We start from the raw sequence: 19,123 nt of genomic DNA on the forward strand, positions 1-19,123 counted from the left end.
TGCATAAAATTGCACTTTTATCTATTGCTAAATAATATGGAAAATATTTGATCTACCACATAGGACTTATAACCGTGTTAATGCTTTGCTCAAGAGTCATTCCCCCATATTACCCTTGATTTTGTTTGTAGCTTTAAAACTCAGAAAGGCTGCAATAGAACTAAATTGACAGTATGGAATTGTTCATTAAGTGACTGTTTCAGAAACGACCCAGATGTTGTGCTCCATCCTCAAAATAGGTTCACCACCATGGAGCACCATGGATAGCTCCTAAAAAGCTAAAAAGAGCAGCTACGGTGGATAAGGAGCTCTGCCAACATGGGCATCACCAACCTGTGCGTGACCCATGGCATGTGTCCCTGGATCCTCAAGGAAGCCACTTGCACCGGCCGGGCAGCCCTGTTTTTTGCATACTCATGTAGTTACTCCATTTCTATACCCCCTTTCTAAAACCCACTAAGGCAATGTACAAAAGGCCCCAAACTTACAGACCATGATCAGATAAAAACATTGTAAAACACAGCAAATGCATCTTGTGTGTCCAGAGGACAAGTTGCTCCAGTGCTTTAATTATGGGAGAAAACATCGGAAGGGGTCATTAGTGAAATCCACACATTGGTCCTTCCTGCCTAGTATCACTAGCCCTACAGTGAAGGAAAAGAGGTAAAACGAAAGGGCAGAGGATAGTCACACTGCTGTGAGAACCACAGGATGGTTGGTGATGCACAGACCTACTGTTACAGCTGTAACTGCCCACCTGTGATCGATCCATGCCCTTCACACAGCCACTGGCATCCTGGTGCTACCCAGAAGCCAGGAAGCTGTTTGCCCTTTCTGCCAAACAGGAGGGATCCGAATTCCTTCACAAATAGGACATCCTTGACACGCATCCGGTTTTTTCATCTGTGTCATAGCACTCTCCCCATGCACACTACCGTGTTATCCTAGGCTTCTTTACCTAGGATCCATTATCATCTTGACCAAAGCAATCTTCATTATTCTGCTGCCATCTTGAAAGAACCAAATTTAGTTAGGAAAGCCATGCATGGCCGCTGGGACACAGTGCTGGAACCACTTTCAGCAGGAGAGACACCAAATGATGGCGCTGAGAATATTTTAAAAGCTTCAGTAGCGGAGAGGAATGATGAAAGGAATGGGTATGGATTTTTAACCATATCTGATCTTTTAATATTTTAATAAGCACTTCACATTTTGAAAAGTTAGACATGAAGGTGTGGAATATGGATGAAAGCATACGCGACAAAAACCCTTCATAGATGCCCTGTATTTTGATGGATACATACTATAAATATGTTCCTTGCTGCAGCCAAGACAAGTTCCTTAATTTGGCCCAATTTATAATTTGCTCCAGGGCTTGAATTATGGGACAAAATAATAGGGGCGGGGACCTTTAGTGAATGCCACAAACTGTACCCCCTGACTCCTACACCTTGTATCCAAATCTTCTAAAAACAGCTGAGAAGGGGACTATCACAAGCGCTAACAAGACCAGGCCTCTATTCAATTCCCCACCCCCATAATTTGGGCACCGGATGCTTTCGATTGTGTGGAGGGGTTTGTTTTGCAGTTGTTGCTGTGGACTCCGCCACCCATGTTGTTCTTACAAACCCCAAGATCCACTCACTCCATGTCTACATTGTGTGCATCAGAAATTCCTAATTAGCATGACAGCCATTAGAATAATCCTCCATCTGAAAGCAACCCAAATTATTTTCATCCCGCACAAAGCTGATGCTGTCTCATTTTCAGGATTTTAGGTTCTTTGCATTTGAAATACAGAATCATAACATGGAAAGAAAATAGTATTTGCCTTTCAGCAAGGAACCCCATATTATTTTAAGTTTCCAGCATTTATCGTGATTAGTAGTATGATTATTGTTGTTGTTGTTATTGCTACCCACATTGTTATGTCATCTTGGCAGGTTGGTAGGTATTTTAAAACTGTAGGAACGTGGCAGTAATTTAGCATCCTCCAGCAGTGCTACAAAAACATCAAACAGCACCGTGAATATCAAGTCAATACAAATAACTATATTCCAATGCGCCTGTTGTTTCTAAACTTGAGCTGGTGCTAAATATTTGCTTAGCAAATTCTGAGACTCAGCCGAAGCGTAACCTTACAGCAGTGCATTAAACAATTGTCATTCTGTTCCATAAAGGACCTCATTTGGCTCACTGCAAACCATTTGAAATAGAAATCATTATTATGAAACTGCAGTTCTATTTTATTTTATGGAAGCATATTGATTGTCAAATAGACAATGTCTGTATTTTGGTAATAGTCTAAAAGAAGAAATCTTGCCTGTTTTATTTTAAAATCCTTATGCCATTACTTGCTTTCATTTCAATAAAAGATGGCATTTTCAGAGATGCTACCGTAAATGGCTTCATTTAGTAAAATTGCCACGTGGAATAATAATGTTACACCAGAGAGCAGCACTTCGTAATTTGGTAGAAATAACATTTTTCGTTTTTAAAAAACCCCATCTCTTTACTTCTAAATGAAAATTACCTTCCTGTTATTTGCTAACAGGAGAATAGCCTGTATTTCCACAAAATGCATTGGAATGTCAGAATCTGTGCAGTATAAAAGTGCCAATTAAACTAGGAAGCAAATGAGAACACTGTTCAATGATATCAAGTGTTTTATTAAAAGTCCTGTCATTCTCTGGGATAACTCCATCAGCAGAACAATCTGGTTTACACCTGGGCAAGTTCCTTATTCTTGGTAGCAAGAAGTGATTAATAGATGTTTGGGGGTTTTATTAGCTTGACAGGAGTCTGGCCCTTGCACCTGGGTTTGTGGTTCCTTCGAACCTGGACTACCAAGGTTACCACAAATATATCGATGACATGCTTCCCACTGAAAGCCCAGTCCATTATGGCCTTCATCCCAATGCAGAGATTGAATTCCTGACAGCGACTTCAGACAACCTGTTCCGCACGCTGCTTGAGCTGCAGTGCCAGGAGTCCATCACTGGGGAAGGAGCTCCACAGACGATGGAAGAAAAGGTGAGTTTAAAAGCAGAAATCCAGCTGCATGTTGTCCACCAGACTAGTACAAACCCATGACAGCCCCGCAGGAGGGAGCAATGTGTGGGTAAGGCAGGGGGGTGATCATATCTTTGTCACAAGGAAGTGGCTGAGCTAGGTTTTGCAACACAACAGAGTCCACCCTGCACCAGTAATCATCAGGATGGCACTGCAGGACAAGTACACAGCATCCCAGCCCAGCGTGCATTGCAGGAAGTGCATACCAGCTTCTCAGGCTCATTGCAGGCTCTTCCTCCCTCTGTTCTTAATTACTGTCCTTAATGAATTACAAATAGGCAATACCGACTGCTCAGACACAATACCGGACAAACATGCCAAAGTTTCCCAGTGCTCTGGAGCATTAACAAACATACAACCAATGACAACACCCCCCTCCAAAGTGTCAGTGCAGGACTTGGCCCCAAGCATCTCATGGCCTGCGGCCATGCATGACTTTCTCCCAGGACCCACCCAGTCATTCTGGTGCAGCCCCTGGGCCTTCAGCTGAAATGAGCCGGATGACATTTAGTCTCCTTCCCTGGCTCTGCTTGGGGAAGGTTCACGGAGGCAGCAGAGATGCCTGAAATGGTGGAGCAGAGTTTTATGAAGTTCAAGTCATTCTGTGCAATCAGTTCATCTGTAAAAGAGAAAAAGAAAGCTACTTTCCTTTAGTAAGAAAGGAAGAAAATGTGACATTTTCAAATTGAGGAGATGGTCTTCTAATTAAAGGACACGTAACTGGAAACCAACTAGATCAGATTTTTTGTGTGTGTGTGTGTGATTTTGATTTATACAGGTGTTAATTTAGTGTCATTAGTTATCCATAGAGTTCCACAATTTAGAATCACCACATAGTGTTTTCTGTGCAGGGCGATCTTTGTGCAATGTGTGTACTATGGCACCAAAGAAAAGAAGCTATGCAATAGATGCTCGTGCTTTTACTGAAATATTTTTCTCGAAAACAGTGTACAGTTTGTCTGTCTCAATCAATGACATCCCTTCCTTCCACTGACACATTACTGGGGAACTTGCAGAAGACCAAAGCCGAAATTCTATGCGTACCTACCTGGAAGCAAATTCCGCTCAGTTCTAGTGGGCATGTCTCTGAGTAGAGAAGCACAGAATTGCATAGTGGGGGTTCCACCCCATTTCTTGTGTATGGTGAAGCCATTTGAATAGCACCTTTCTCAGGACTACTGTCAATATTTCAGGTGTGGTTCTTCTCTGCCAGTAGTGATGTTTGGACCCAAGGGCATTAGTTATACAAAGCTTTTAATTGCAAAATGTATTCACAAACATATATCTTGTTTTCCCTAATACTGACATAGGCTCCTGGGCTGACATGCATATTGTGCCAAATGTTGAAATGAACACTGAGTAAGGAAAATTTACCCAGTGCAAGGAACTTTCTGCTTCACCCACAGTCTGAAGTGGGGTTTGGGGAGATTTTTTTTGAAGGAGTTGCATTTAAAAAAAAAAATGACAAAGCATCCAAAAGTAGAAGGAAAAAAATAAAGGCTATAGCCCTTAAAATTCATTGAATATACATATTTTAACAAAGACACACACAACATATATATAGATAATCTGCCCTTGCTCAGTTCTGAAGAATATGCTTTATCATTTCCAGCACAAATATGTATTTGCAATCATATCTGAAATCAATAGTTTCATTCATTCATAGTCCAACTTTCAGGGATAAATCCTTCCAAGATGGCATGCAAATAGACACATTAATGAAATTATTGTAAACAATAAATGAGGCATCCGTACTAATCATCATTATGATGAAAAAGACATAAGGATCTATCCCACTGTGCCACTGATGGTAGAAGGCTTTGTCAAGGGAAGGGAAGGGAAGGGAAGGGCAACTTTGGAAGCGCACAAACAGTCCTTTTGGTTTTTGTTTTTCCTTCTTTCCACCCCTTGTTTAATGTGAAATATAGTAGTTGCCTTTCATTGCTCTAAAAGACAAAGTCACAAAAATGGCTGGAAAACACAGAAGAGGTCCTGGAGGATGACATGGTGGAAACAACGCATGAGGGATCACGAATACACAATAAATGCCTAATGTAGAAAAGCGCTCAATTTGCTACAACCTCCAAGGTGTCAGCATGCTGCAGTTTCACAATGATTATCAGTGCGACTGACATTATTATACAAGTTCATTTCCCTAAGAATGGCCCAAACTTCATTAGTCACATTTCAGTTCAGAACTGGATTCCATTGTAAACAATAATTATGATATTGACACTCATAGAAAATGGTATAGGCTATCGATTTTCTTTATTATATTTATATCCCACTTTTTTCCTTTCAAGGAACTCAAGGTGGCTTACATAACTCTCCTCGTCCTCTCAATCTTAACTCTTGAGTTCCAGTCCCATACTTGTAACCACTACACCACACTCGCTCTCAACGTGCCTTGTTATTATCTGTTTGAGCTGGGTTTATTCTATTAGATGCTCTCTTTAAAATTTGTTCTGGCCTTTAGTATTATGGTAAGTTTTGAAGTGCAGGTGCTCATCATGAGAGTTCTCATAGCTACAAGAAAAGCCCCAAACACAGGCAATAGTGTTGATATCTCCCCCCCCCCCCGTGTGTGTGTGTGTGTGTGTGTGTGTGTGTGTGTGTGTGTGTGTGTGTACACCTTCACCAAGCAACTGTAGCACAATGCCCAATGATAAGCTTACAAATGGTAGTGCAGTGGTGTGTCTATTATACCTTGCCTGAAGAGAGCTGAGATTGCTTGGGAAATGGAGTGAGCATGTCCCTAAAGAACAAAAGACCATCAGCTCAAGATTTTCTAGGAGCTTCTTTCCTGGCACTGGGAAGAAGCAAATAGTCTCAAAAATTGACAAACTAGTTCCTTCTGCTTTTGTCTCCATCAAGAGCAGGTTTTTGTAAAGCTAAGCCAAGGTCCCCAAGCTCACCAGGCTGGGCACACTGGGAATTTTGAGAAAGAGACATGGATGCTCCTACCCATGCCATGGGAGGCTTGCCCATTGATAAAATGGCTATCCTGGCAGACATAACCAGTCACAAAACCCTAATTTTCCAAAAAAGCAAACTGGTGGTAACAGAGAGCCAGAGTAAGAGAGCTTTCCAAGAACCTCAGTGTAAGAGAGCTGGCATCTGTGCTGGAGAACAAATAAAGATGGCACTGGAGCGCGCCATGCCCCCTGATTTTATTTCATTTTTTAAATAGCTTAGATAAAATGACAAGTACAAGGGGCGGAGAGCCAGGCAGGTGCACCATCCTGGAAACCTCAGAGTTAATGCCTCTTAAAATCCCATTCATGATCAAGCCACCCAAAAATACTGAATCCAAAATACCCATATATTAAATTGTGAATAGAAGCAAATATAGCCCTGCTAGTCCATGAGAAAAAACTCGATATCCACAGTACCTTTACTGGCACCAACTAAAATGCCTCAGAAGCATGCCACATTTTGAGTGTTCCAGTTGGCTGGGAGTTTCTGGGGACTGAGGTCCAGCGGGCTGGGGAAGGATGTGGTCTCGATTGTGCTCATGTGTTGCTTGTGAACCTGGGAAGCAAACAAATGGCTCCGCCAACTTGCAAGCTAATTTTTAGAAAGGTAGTTCCCAGTGAAACTTTTGCTAGCATCTTTTCTGCCCCTTGCAGGTAAAACTAATATTAGATGATATTCAAGATAAGCTTCCAGAAGGCTATAACATGGCTGATATTACCTCAAAAACTACAGAACGCACTCCATATATCCTGGTTTGTTTTCAAGAATGCGAAAGAATGAATATGCTAATACATGAAATAAGGCGTTCTCTTAAAGAACTTGATCTAGGCCTTAAGGTGGGTATGATTTGCTTTGCCTCTTTTGCGATCCCCTCAGTTTAAATAAAGTGTTCTGGATTGGGAGAGCAGCATGAAACATTGGGCTGGAGCCAAACTGAATCATACTTAAAGTTGACCTGTTGAAATCAATGGGAGTCAGGTTGGTCATTACTAACTTAAGTCTTACTGATATCATTTAGGAGGCCAGGTGTCCTACTTTACAGAAAACAGTCCTCTGGTTGAAGTGTTCTCTATTTGATGTGTTGTTTAGTCCAAGTTAAGAACAAAGAACCATAAAAAGGGAAGCTTTGAAGGGGCTTTGAAGCTGCAGGTCACCTGGCCACAATCTTCTGAGTGTGGCAAGATGTACTGTATTTCAAGTTAAAGTTAGTATTCTAAATTTGCATATATACATATAAATTAGTATAGGCAGGTGTTATGCATCGGTGACCTCTTTTGCGCTCTTTATTGGTATCTGTAACCAGCCACCTTAATTAGATTGTGTCTATACTAATTATGACTATGTCTGGATCTAAACCTTAGAAGAGAAAAGTCTATTCCTGGGATTAGCTGCATCCATTTTGTATTTAGCGGCTTTTTCACTTGACACAATGGGAGTAGTTTTATTATGACTGTGATCAGTTTTGACATTAGAGGGAAGGTTACCAAGTGCCATCACATTAGTTTCACTTCAGCAGAAGACAAAGGTGATTTTCAGTCAAACTGGGATTTGAAATTCAATTTTCTTAGAAGGCTTGGCAAATGTAGAACTGCCATTGTCTTTCAGAGTCATCCGGGCACTGAAAATCCCAGCAAAGTAAATTGAGTTTCATATTTTTAGTGGGTAGTAAACCTGAAGGAGTCAGCCTGTTCTGTGAAGACTGCATCACGCCATTTCAATATGAGGTTTTTCTCTGTAATGGATTCAGATCTAAAGTCCTTGTAGTATGTGGTCTGTAGTTGTAGGCCTAACAGGTGTGAAGATACCAATGCAGCAGTAGGTCAAACTTTCCTAGATCTAACTTAAGATCAGTATTTGTTCTTTGCTTAATATTGTTTACAAGAGATAAAACCGATTGAGTAAAGAACATTCAGAATGAAAGGGGTGGGAAAGCGTTTCTCCCAAAAGGAAAAAGAATCTGCAGATGCAATTTATGCAGTCCAGTTTCTGATCAGAAGATTATACATTCACGTTGCTTTCTGGATATCTTAGAATAAATTGGAAGCACAAGAAAACTACTTTCTTTTCCAGAGCCTTCTAGATCCTTAATTCTTTCAAAGCAGGGGTGCTAAACCTCTTTCAGCTCAAGAGCCAAATTCCACATTCAGAGACTCTCTTGGGCACTGCATTCAAGCCCAAGGTGGGCCCACAAGCCAAGGGAGAGGGGCCAAAAATGCTAGCATAGTTTAACTGAAAGCCCTTACTTCCAGTAACCAAGCCTGAAGAGAGGGATTTTAATCTCTTAGAGTAAAGATGGCGCAAAAGCTGGGAAACCACCATTGGAAGAAGGCAAAAAGGGTGCTGCCATCTGGGGAACCCAGGAAAAGCCTGGATTGGGACCACAGGCGAGAGGTACCACATGGCTGCACTTGAAGCAGCACATGCATTTGGGGAAAATTTGCCTTCATTACACATCTGGCTGGAGGAAAACCCCTTTGGTAGCACAGCATCCCTGCTTCTGCACCTGAAGAAATTTGCGCTTGGGTTCCTCCTGCCAAGCCGCCTTCCCATCAGCTGCTCTCCTGCAAGTGGAGAGCTTGGCTTCTGGAAAGGTGCGTTTCTTAACCATTATATTTTGGGGCATCATTTTTTATTATTTGGCCTTCTGCATAATTTATTATATAACAGACACATAATTACTGTGTGTAATGTTTTACAGATACTATGATTGTATTTAAGAAATGCCAAGGAGATGGAAATGGGTACACCTCTACTTATGATCATTTCATCCCATTTTAATAAATTACTCATTCTGATTTTAAGAACCAAGATATTTTTTAGGTTTGACAATGTAGATACCTTATGTGTTTCTATTGCAGGGTGTGTACGTGGGGGAGGTTTCCATCATTTATTGTGTCATCTTATCACAATGTCTTTGTGAGATGCAAATAGCACACTCATGTTTTCTTTTGTTAGGGTGAGCTGGCAGTCTCTGCTGAGATGGAGCAACTGCAGGCAGCTCTTTTTTTTGACAGTCTACCTGACACTTGGATGAAACTGGCTTATCCATCAACATGCAGTCTCACCCAGTGGTAAGTCGCATGCCCACAGATAGTTGTGCAGCAGCAGAGAGAGAGAAAAGACAAGAGAAGCAACATAGACTCTGCTTTTTCCCAACAAATACTATTCCTCCAACGATGTATAGCAGCTTCATGCAACCCGGCTTTCATGACGTCCTACAAAAGATTTCTGTCTTTTCTGACGTATTATCAAAGATTTCTCGCATGTATTAATTAGAGGTTTGAAGCAGAGTTCCTGGATGTGGAACTTTGTTCACAGTACGGTTCTGAAGTCAAGAGGGATGCAATTTTTGCTGAGTCCTCCTTGCCGGTGGGCCCTGGAAAGCTGCTCTGGAGGGTTGGGAAAATCCTCATGAAATACATGGAAAGTGGCACTGGGGTCTGTGAGGGGCTCAGTACAGATCACTCCTCCCATCCACCTCCTACTCCTTGCTCTAGTGAGAGCCTCCACTGAAGCTCAGTTTCTTCCAGGAACAGAAAGAATTCTCCTGTCCTGGAAGGGACACACCAAACCATTGCTAGGAGCTGCAACAGGTTAATGTCTGCATCTCTGTTACAGAGCTTATCAGCAAGTCTGTAGGCCAGCTGTACTGTGTACATGTAACTAGATGGCCCCAGTGTGCTAAGGTTTTCTCTGGAAATAGTCCCGCTGTAGTAGTTAGGGAACTGAGTAATGCATGGGGGAGTGCTCACATTGGGGACCAACTCAACAGCTAGAGACCGCAGCAACCTCAGAAGCACGGTGTTTGGCTCTAAGAGGAATTCCACAGCGGTGTGGCCAAGACAAAAGCAGCCTCCATTCCACCCCTCGTGGTGCACAGAATTCTACTCTTTCAATTTTTGTCCAATAATGCCTGAGATACTCTTCAAGAACCAGTAGCTATGGAGGCAACGAAGACAAGGTTGTCTTGCGTTCTCTGGACTTGCCGTAAGGTGGCTGGATGGAGAAACATTTTCAATAAATGTGTATATTGAAGAAATGCATTGCAAATACAGGGTATACCATGATCGCCTGATACAGCAGAGTCCCAATGGCAGTATTAATGGCAATTAAACATGATGAATAAAGCATCAGAATTACCAGTCCAAGCACATGTGTTCAGGGTTATTTGACCGATGCAAACCCTATATTCAGGGTTGATGCAAGTCTGCATGGAGCGCGTGTTATTTATGTGGCTACGGGGCCAGCCGGCATTATGGAATCAAACTGTAGCTTAAGTTATAATTTGCTAGCTTTCTTTTGGAGCCAGTGTTTATTCAGAGCCAGGATCCTGGCAATGAGTGATGCAGGAGCATCCTGGTTACTTATTTTCCTCTCTGGTTGCCTCTATAGCTCATTATAGCTCTGCCCTCTGCTGTGGATTGCTCAGTGGTCTCTATTTTAACTAACCAGCTGCTGTCTGCTCAGAGATGCCAGCAGGCACGCTTTCCCCTTGGGGAGCCTTATGATACTGAATAGTCCTCCACTTAGAAGCTCCCCCTTTGGGAGCTATCCTTTTTTGGAAAGATGATGACTTAAGTAGCATTAAGTTTCACAAGGGAAACAAATTCAGTGGAGTATTGATCCTCAACCCACAGTGAATCAGCAAGCCTCCCGGTGACTGAATGCATGGAACCCACTGGAGTCCAATTTTGTAGAAAACAAGAAAAATTGTGCCAAGAAACTAGTCCATGACATCGTAAGAAACTGGACACGAGGGTGCATGTAAACCTGCCTGAGAACATCCGCTGGCTGAGTAACACACATTTAGCAGGCAAAGAAATGTGTGAGAAATCGATCCATGAGTACAGGACCACACGGTTTCTTGGCAGTCCTTGGAGAAGAGGCTTGTCGGGCCTGAAGAACCTTCGGCATAGTGCATACCACTGAGGCCCCTCCGTGGAAGCATGCAGTGGGCTGTTGTATCACGGGAACGGGGAGCGTAGCTTTCTGCCATGCCCTGAAGTGATGCTTTACTGCACACGCCAGGGCAGAGAGAGCAGTTTAAAGTGGTGTTTCGCAGCCACATGCCGCAGGGGTGTCCAGGCAGGTGCCAAATCCTGGCGGTCCTGCTGGAATGCTCCGGGTGGAAGCCGCTTGCAAGAGAAGCACCTTGCAAGCTTGGCTCTTGGTTTAGAGAACAACGCACAGACCCATCTGCTGACCTGCGGCAGGGCTGGTTTGTTTAAGCAGCCACATCATGCCTCCTTTTAGGCACCAAGGCCCTTAGCAAGTCACTACTGAAATAGTAAAATACAAACTTATATAATAAATAATACGGGTGACTCAGCCAGAAGGATTGTAGTTGTCCAGAGATTATCATACTGGGTTTTCTTGTTAGAAATTATCTTTTCTTTAAAATGTTTTGCTAGCCCATTGTAGGCAGTATATAATTTTATTTATTTTTTGTTCTGCTTGACAGCTGAAGCTCTCTGAGCAGTTCACAAAGCACATTTAAAAAAGAAACCAATGAAAGAAACCTCGTATAAAAATATATTAAAACATCATTAAAAGTTTACAATACAAAATTTAAAACATACAAAATGTTAAACAGGTGCATATGTGTGTGTACAATAACTTGAATAAAAAAAAGAGAAGAAAATCTGGGTCTGTATGTATGAATGTACGTATAAATAAATAAAAGCCACAACCCAGTATGTTCTCTTATAAAACAGCAGCCTTCTAAAGTTTTGGGGCTGACAGCTTAATTAAAGAGCCAAGGGCAGCTGGTAGCACTTCAAGGCCCACATAAAGCTCAGCGGTGAGGCAGCCTAGCATCTCTGGTGCAGGAGAAAGCTGCTGAAAGGGCCTGCCCCGAGATCCCCACCACAGAGCTGCTGTTGACAGCAGGTGCATCAGCAGGCCTCTCGGGCTGTGCAGGTGAGGTATCGGTCACACAACCCGGCCCCGAACTTATTTATTTATTTAAAACATTTCTATGCCGCCCCCATCGCAACAAAGCCTCGAGGCGGCTCACAAAGAATACATAAATACATACATAAATAATGATAACAATTTTTTTAAAAGCCATTTAAAAAAACCCCAGTGCATTCTCAGCTAAAAATTTTAAAATCCTAATTAATTCAATAATTTAACAATTAAAATAAGTTTTAAATAAAAAGGTCTTAGCCTGGCGCCAAAAAACAAATAACGAAGGCGCCAGGCAGAGCTCTCTGGGGAGCGCATTCCATAGATGGGGCGCCACCGCAGAGAAGGCCCTATTTAAGGGTGGAAATACAACGACTTTCTTTAAACTGGCTCTGAAACTAATTGGCACTGCTGCAGCCACAGAAGGGCGACTCCCGTCCCTTTGGAATGAGATGCCCATTTGGCACATCGCAAAGGTGCCTCGGGTGCTGCCACTGATGCTCTGAGGTAGAAGCTTAGGAGCCAATCATACAAATGTTTGGAATTCTCCGTATCTGTATCTGCATATGTTCGTGATGTACAATTTCATGATGCAAAAGCATATATAGTAGATGCATTTTCAAAGCATTCCCTTAGGATCTTAGTAACATAATATGTCAGCCATTAATATTTTGGAGCTTGTTGGACTCCTCCTTCCATCTGGGTGGTGTGAGTGGGGAAGATGGGTAGAGACACTGGATTTCTTCATTGGTAACTATGGGTAGCTCCCTCAGGAAGAAGCAGGAAACACTGAGGAGGTATTCTCTACCCTTGCAAGCTCTGTGTGTCTCTTCTTCTTTCCCCTTGTCCTCACACCCAAGTTGTAGCAGGAAGGGGGTAGTCGCCATTCCATGATTTTGGGATATAATCCTGCTGTTGCGGGGATTCCCCCTTTTAGGTTTTATTTTCCAGTGAGTATTCACACCCCTGTAAATTTCAAGCTTAGCTCAGTTAACTAACTTTATGCATGGAAGGTGCAGTTTTGACTTGATTTAGATTAGCATGCGAAAACCTAGATTGCTATTAGAAGGATTTGGGATGCCCTCGGTCCAACACCAGGACCGCAGTTGCTGCCCTACACCTCTTCCTCCTGTTCCTACAATGTGCCATAAAAGATCTAGTGATGTACCATCCCTATCGGATTCTAAAGAGATGCTGCCTCCTGAACGGAACCGAGATGTGGCATTTACTTAGCAGCGGATGGTGAGCCATTTGTGAATGCTCACAGTGTAGGCAGGTATTCTCAGACACGAAGCATGCAATCTGCTGAATAGTATTGGCTTGAAAAAACATGGGTCATAGGCAGAATACTGATAATGTAAGATACATTATCTCTCGGTAAAAATGACAAATATCGAAGTTAAATAGGAAAGACATGCGAGGTGGAGAAAAGTGGAATAAAATGTGTGTTTTAACTAAATCAATTTTCAGAAATACCATGTACAGGTTAATCTTTTATAAATATGTTCAAAGAATATATTAGAGACTTGCCCACCTGCACAAAATGAATGCACACCCTCGGATGGTTTTCCGAGGGAGGATAAATGAGAGAGCTGTTCTCTGTTTGATGGGGTTCTGCTCTGCATTGCGCGGCTGCTGCAGACGGGTGGGTGCTGAAGTTTTTGCTCATTCCCCCAAGGAACTGATACTGACAACTCAGTCCTACCTATGTCTACTCAGAAGTAAGTGTCCTTCTGTCCAGCAGGCCCCACTGCCAGGTAGCTGGGTACAGGACCGTAGCTTCACAAATTTTTTGAGGTGCAGGTTTGGTGGAGAACTGGAGCTTCTGCAGAAAGTCTCCCTTAAGTTTAAAAACCTTAATGAACTAAAGGGCGATGTTGCTGTAATGTTACCTTTTAAAAAATCCACTGAGTACTTCTTAAAACACGATAAAATGATCCAAGTATTTATTTATTTCATTTTAAGAATTTATTTTATTTATTTAATGTGATTCCCCTTAATGGAAAACCCCGTCAAGGCTCTTTACCCTGCCACCCACCCCAAAAACAATTAAAAACAAACCCAAATGCTTGCAGTCCTTGACGCTTGCTGTCAATAGAGTAGGAACTTTGAGCTTTAATTATTAATTTTTTTCTGGACCCCAAAATATAATTTCATAGGAAGTCGTATCTTGCAACAGTTGAGGAAATGTAGCATTCTAACTGTGAAAAAGCATGGCAGATAGCTAGAAAATGGAAAGCTTTGCTGCAGACCGGAAATTTCTTTATTTTTTTAACGTGCAATTTGATGCTCAGAGACTGAGCTGTGCCTACTCTCAGCACAGTGCCGTCAGGTCCGCATTATGGAACCGTTTGTTTGCGGGGAAATGTGCGTGCTTAAATGTGGGACACAAATGACTGGGATGCTGTTGCTCTGCATGCATGGCAGTCTCAGCACGGGAGAGAGGACAGGGTGTGTTGGGCTGAGGTCTAGCTGCGTGGCATGAACTGGCAGAAGCGGTCTTCGTCGGCCTCTCATTCCACGTCTCCTCAAGCCCCCTGAAAATGCTACATGGGGGCCCGGTGGGAAGACCCTGCTGAATGAGACGAGCTGCGGTGCAGAACGGGGGAAGGTGGCCTTAACACTGGGAGAGGCACTCTCTAGCCGCTCACTTTTCTCAACAAAAGGCCATTCTTGGATTCATGCCGGTATTCTTTTGTATCAGCCATCATTTGATGAACCTAAGCCCACCATTAGGATCCATCAGGTTGTAAGACACAATGAGCAGGCCCTTTAAGTGGTGGCACCATCCCTCGTGAGATGTATTTGGCTCTCTCTTGAGTGGGTTTCAAGAGGCCCTCAAAGATCTGGCTATTCCATACGACTTTTAATGGAATAAGATAGTTGGCCTCTGATTTTAAGGCTTGGCTTTTATGCTTATGTTATCTATCTGTTGCGTTATATTGTCCCATTACATTTTTATTGTACCTTGGGAGAGCTGTGACCCAGAGACAGTTGATACCTACCTGCTACCAAAGGATGGGGCTGAGCCTCTCTCCTGGCACCTCTCTCCCCTAGAAGGCCAGGAGCCACCCTCTTTTCCCTGCCCTGCGATTGTTAGCTGGATTCCTGCCTTCCGTGTGTTCCCACTCCCCAAGCCACACATTCATGAAGACTGCTGTGTTTCTCTTAGGCTGAGCCACATGCAGTAAGAGCTTGAAATGAAACTCTGCCGGTCTTTTGGGCAGGGTATCGTTTAGCTGCAGTCCCTACCACCACTTGGCTACAAGGGGGCCAACATGCCTTCAGGGGAGCAGCAGGCAAAGCTGCCGGAAAAGCAGGAATGCTTCAGAAGGGCCCAAGGCAGGGCATGCGAAGCCAGGGCCGGCCCTCTTAGGCGAGGCCATGCGGACTCAGAAGCTGAACAGCACTATAAAGCAGGGACGGGATGTTCTCAGCGGCAATGAACAATGCACTTATTGTTTTCCTTGCACTTGATTCGGTACCGTGACTCAGAGGGAGAATAAAGCTAGCCTGCCGCATTGACCCACGGACACTGGCGGCCAAGATGCGCATCCCACCTGCCCTGCTGCAGGTAGCAGAGGGGGCCCACAAACGCATTTAGGTGCCAGTGTGCTCAGGAAGGGGCACCCCCCCCCCCAAATCGACCACTTCCAGCCACCTCTGCCATGTTCCTTTCTCTCCTCTTGGGTGCTGCGAAGGTACAGCGATCTCCTCCTGCGTTGCCGTGAGCTCGACTCCTGGGCACAGGATCTCACCCTCCCTGGCGTTGTATGGATATCAGGCTTTTTCAACCCTCAGTCCTTCCTCACAGGTAGGAAGCACATCACACAACTCATTAGTAATTTACTGCTACAGTAATTTTTATAATTACTGCCAGGAGGCTTCATTAAATTTGATCTAATGAATAAATATTGTATTTTCAACGTGATTACCAGCACAGCTTAAGCTGTGTGCCATAAACAATTATTTTCCTCAATACACAGTATGTCAGTGACTATTGATTTCAGGGTTTTTTATTTATTTTGCAAGGAGTTTACTGTATTCGTATCATAGGGGCACTCAATAATGGCTGAATGTGAAGAGACAATTGTCAAGGGACTTGCAGTTGTCAGAGAAATAAAAGGAATAGCAACTGCAAAAAAACTAATTATTGCTAATAAATATAAGAACCGTGTATTTGATGCAAAAAATGGAGCAACAAGAGGGATTCTTGGAGTGTTAATTACATAAATCCACTTTAAGCATGCCCAAAGGAGCTAGTCACGTTTTTAAGCTTTGCCTGCTTCCCGATATCACACTACCAAGTAATGGCATAAACTGCTCTTGGGAGCGCTTTCCTTCTCAAGAGTCACTTTCTTTATAGTAGGGGTTGTGGGTGACTTTTCAGGAAGAGTAACCCAAAATAATCCACTTGGTACAAATAACTCTTTTCCTCAGTGGGTGTTTGCAGGGGGGAATTGCAAGCAATTGCTGAATTTATGGATCTGTGGGCCAAGCTACTCCATCTTTGAAATCAGCCATTTGAAATGGGTATGTTGACCATTTTAACACTGGAGCTCTTTCTCCAGTGCTCGTGGTTCCTAGCACAATCCTAGCACGGCTAGGCCCCACCCCGGGGCACCCTCAAACATTTGTATGGCTGTTGGACTTCAGGGATAATCACCGCTGAAGCCCAGGGGACAGGAGCAAGGCCAGCTCTCTGGTGAAAACTGCTCTTTGGAATATTTGAAAGGGTAGACATTAAGTTCAGAAACATGACGCGACATCATCCTTGCCAGACTATAGGGGACTGCAGAATGTGTGTTCCAGTGCTCCTATATATCAAAAGCCTGTGGAAAGCAAAAATATCAAAGGAAAGCTTACTATCCTAAATTTCTATATGCCATCTTCCATGTGTTTGAGAAAATCAAACGCACAGTACGTCCTTCAGTTTCAAGCACAAGGAACTGTGTGATGGGACATAACAAGAATTTCATTCCATTAGTCTCCCTTCGTAATTACCAACTGCACAATTGTTCTACATTGTTCTAATAGCAGTCTTCTGAGCACCAGAAATGTTTCCTACAGTCTGTTTGAGCTTGTATCTTTTTTCAGTGCCCAATCACACAAAGTTAGCCAAAATCTCCTCGTGCTGAAACTATTTGGCAACGGGAATGCTTTCCGATCCCATTGCTTTATGCAGAATTGTACAGCTGAGCAAGCCATTAGGTCTAACCTCAAGTCTCCCATCCAGAATCCAACCAGGCCTGACCCTGCTTAACTCCCAAGATGAGGCAGGATCAGGAACATCAGGCTATATGGAAGCAATATACAGCAGTGCTGTCCAGCTAGCAGTGGTTCCCTAACAGTGATCTGTCACTCCCGAGACTAATAAACCTGGCACTGTTTGCATGCTGAGTGCATTTACCCCTCTTTTTCTGCTCAGCCGAGTCTCTCCATTTTTTATTTCAGCTGTCATGCAGACTCTAGCCCGTAAAAATGAATGGCCTTTGGATAAGATGCACATAACTGTAGATGTTACCAAGAAATATAAAGAGGAGTTTATGCAGCCTGCTAGGGAAGGAGCATACATATACGGCCTGCACTTAGAAGGTAGGTGTTACCTCTAGGTGCTTTCCAAGTTTTGCAGCTGATTTAAAATAGCTGCTTAGTTTCTAAGGATTTTCAATCCTTTAAATTCCATTTTAGGCTACGATCCCATATATGTTTAGACAAAAAAAGCCCTATCACTCCCAGCATCCATCAGCCAGCAGATTTATAGGGCTTTTTTGTGTCTAATCATGAATAGGAGTGTATTTTTAAGGCAGAACGTCTGGGTAGATTATTACCACTTAACATGGAACTTGTGCCTTCTTTCCTGCTGCCATACTGCCTATTTTCTTAATGGGAAACGTTAACTATGTATTAGTATTTTTATTCCTGATTGTTCCTACCAGTCAACTGATAGGTATCTTCCAAGCATCCCAGTCTTTAATGTGTTCAGTACCTGTGTGCATGCAGTCAATGTACATGCTGGGATTTTTACACAAGGTTGCAGCTACTTGGCAATGAATGAGAGCCCGATCCAGCCATTCAAAAAAAATAGCCTTACAAATAACCAGAGCAACAGAAGGCTCAGCGATTGAAACACAGGTAACAAATGACACCTGCAACAACCCATTCTAGCACACTGCTTCTCTTCAGCGTTCTGGCCAAATGTGTTTTTCCATCTCCCGGTTCATGAGTCTCCATTTAGCTGCTGGTTTTCCTTCTTCACCACCACCTCCACCCCAACCTTATATTCCTGCAAGCTTGAGAGGTTCCCCTGAACATGCTGTTATTTCCTTCTTATGTATGAGTAAGTGTTGTTTTGGCCGCCTAAGCATGGGCACAGGTAGACTTATTTCAATATGCTCGTAACTGCTCTACATAAAAAAGACAGCATGTCAGAAAAATTAACCAAAGCTAGCCCAACAAATAAAACCAAACTGGCTCAAGAAGCGGCAAACACGCAGGTGTGTGTAAAGTGTGCTGTGAGGAAATGCTCCGTGTAACATTTCCTTTCTCCTCTTTCCATTATCCACAGGTGCTCGCTGGGATGTCCAGGCAGGCCACATAGCTGAAGCTTGCTTGAAAGCACCAACATTCGCAATGCCTGTTATTTTTGTCAGAGCCATCCCCAACAACAGGCAAGAGATCAGAAATGTTTATGAATGCCCAGTGTATACAACTAAACTAAGGGGCTCCACTTATGTGTCAACATTCCATTTAAAAACAAAGGAAAGGCCAGCAAAGTGGATTCTTGCTGGTGTTGCACTGCTTTTAAGCGTGTGATTATGTTGCTGCATTTCCAGACTCTAGAGTTCAGCTCAACCTCTTTGGCTTTAGCTGCTTGCTCCCCCACCTCAGTGAATTTGTATGCATGCACAATAGCAGGGTTTTGCATTGTCCGCTTTAAAAATTGAGTGTGAACACAGCACTACTCAGGAATCCTTTCGGGCCTGATTCTGTACGCCTTATTCCTGCCTATAGCTCAAAAGGCATTTTTAGAAAGGCGATTATTCACAATTTGCAGCTTTATTCTAAGGAACCTATGTAATAAACAGAACCATTTATTTTTGTCAGTGCTGTTATCAATTAAAAAACTGGAAGATAAAATAAACCAACACCAAATGCATTTCCGTCA

The 19,123-nt window shown here is 43.1% G+C and overlaps 1 protein-coding gene across 1 annotated transcript in view; it reads left to right on the top strand.

The window, feature by feature from the left end:
• Nucleotides 1-19,123, top strand: part of LOC123016996 (dynein axonemal heavy chain 11-like) — a 198,224-nt gene extending 179,101 nt beyond the window's left edge. Inside the window, exons 58-63 of the mRNA XM_044417936.1 lie at nt 2,791-3,033; nt 6,702-6,884; nt 9,004-9,119; nt 15,657-15,769; nt 17,410-17,550; nt 18,524-19,123. Of these exons, the coding sequence (XP_044273871.1) occupies nt 2,791-3,033; nt 6,702-6,884; nt 9,004-9,119; nt 15,657-15,769; nt 17,410-17,550; nt 18,524-18,771 (1,044 nt within the window). The 3' untranslated portion in view covers nt 18,772-19,123. The remainder of the gene's footprint in view (nt 1-2,790; nt 3,034-6,701; nt 6,885-9,003; nt 9,120-15,656; nt 15,770-17,409; nt 17,551-18,523) is intronic.

The sequence above is a fragment of the Varanus komodoensis genome, unplaced genomic scaffold, assembly GCF_004798865.1.
Source record: "Varanus komodoensis strain SLA01 unplaced genomic scaffold, ASM479886v1 scaffold9, whole genome shotgun sequence".
Lineage (NCBI taxonomy): Eukaryota > Metazoa > Chordata > Lepidosauria > Squamata > Varanidae > Varanus > Varanus komodoensis.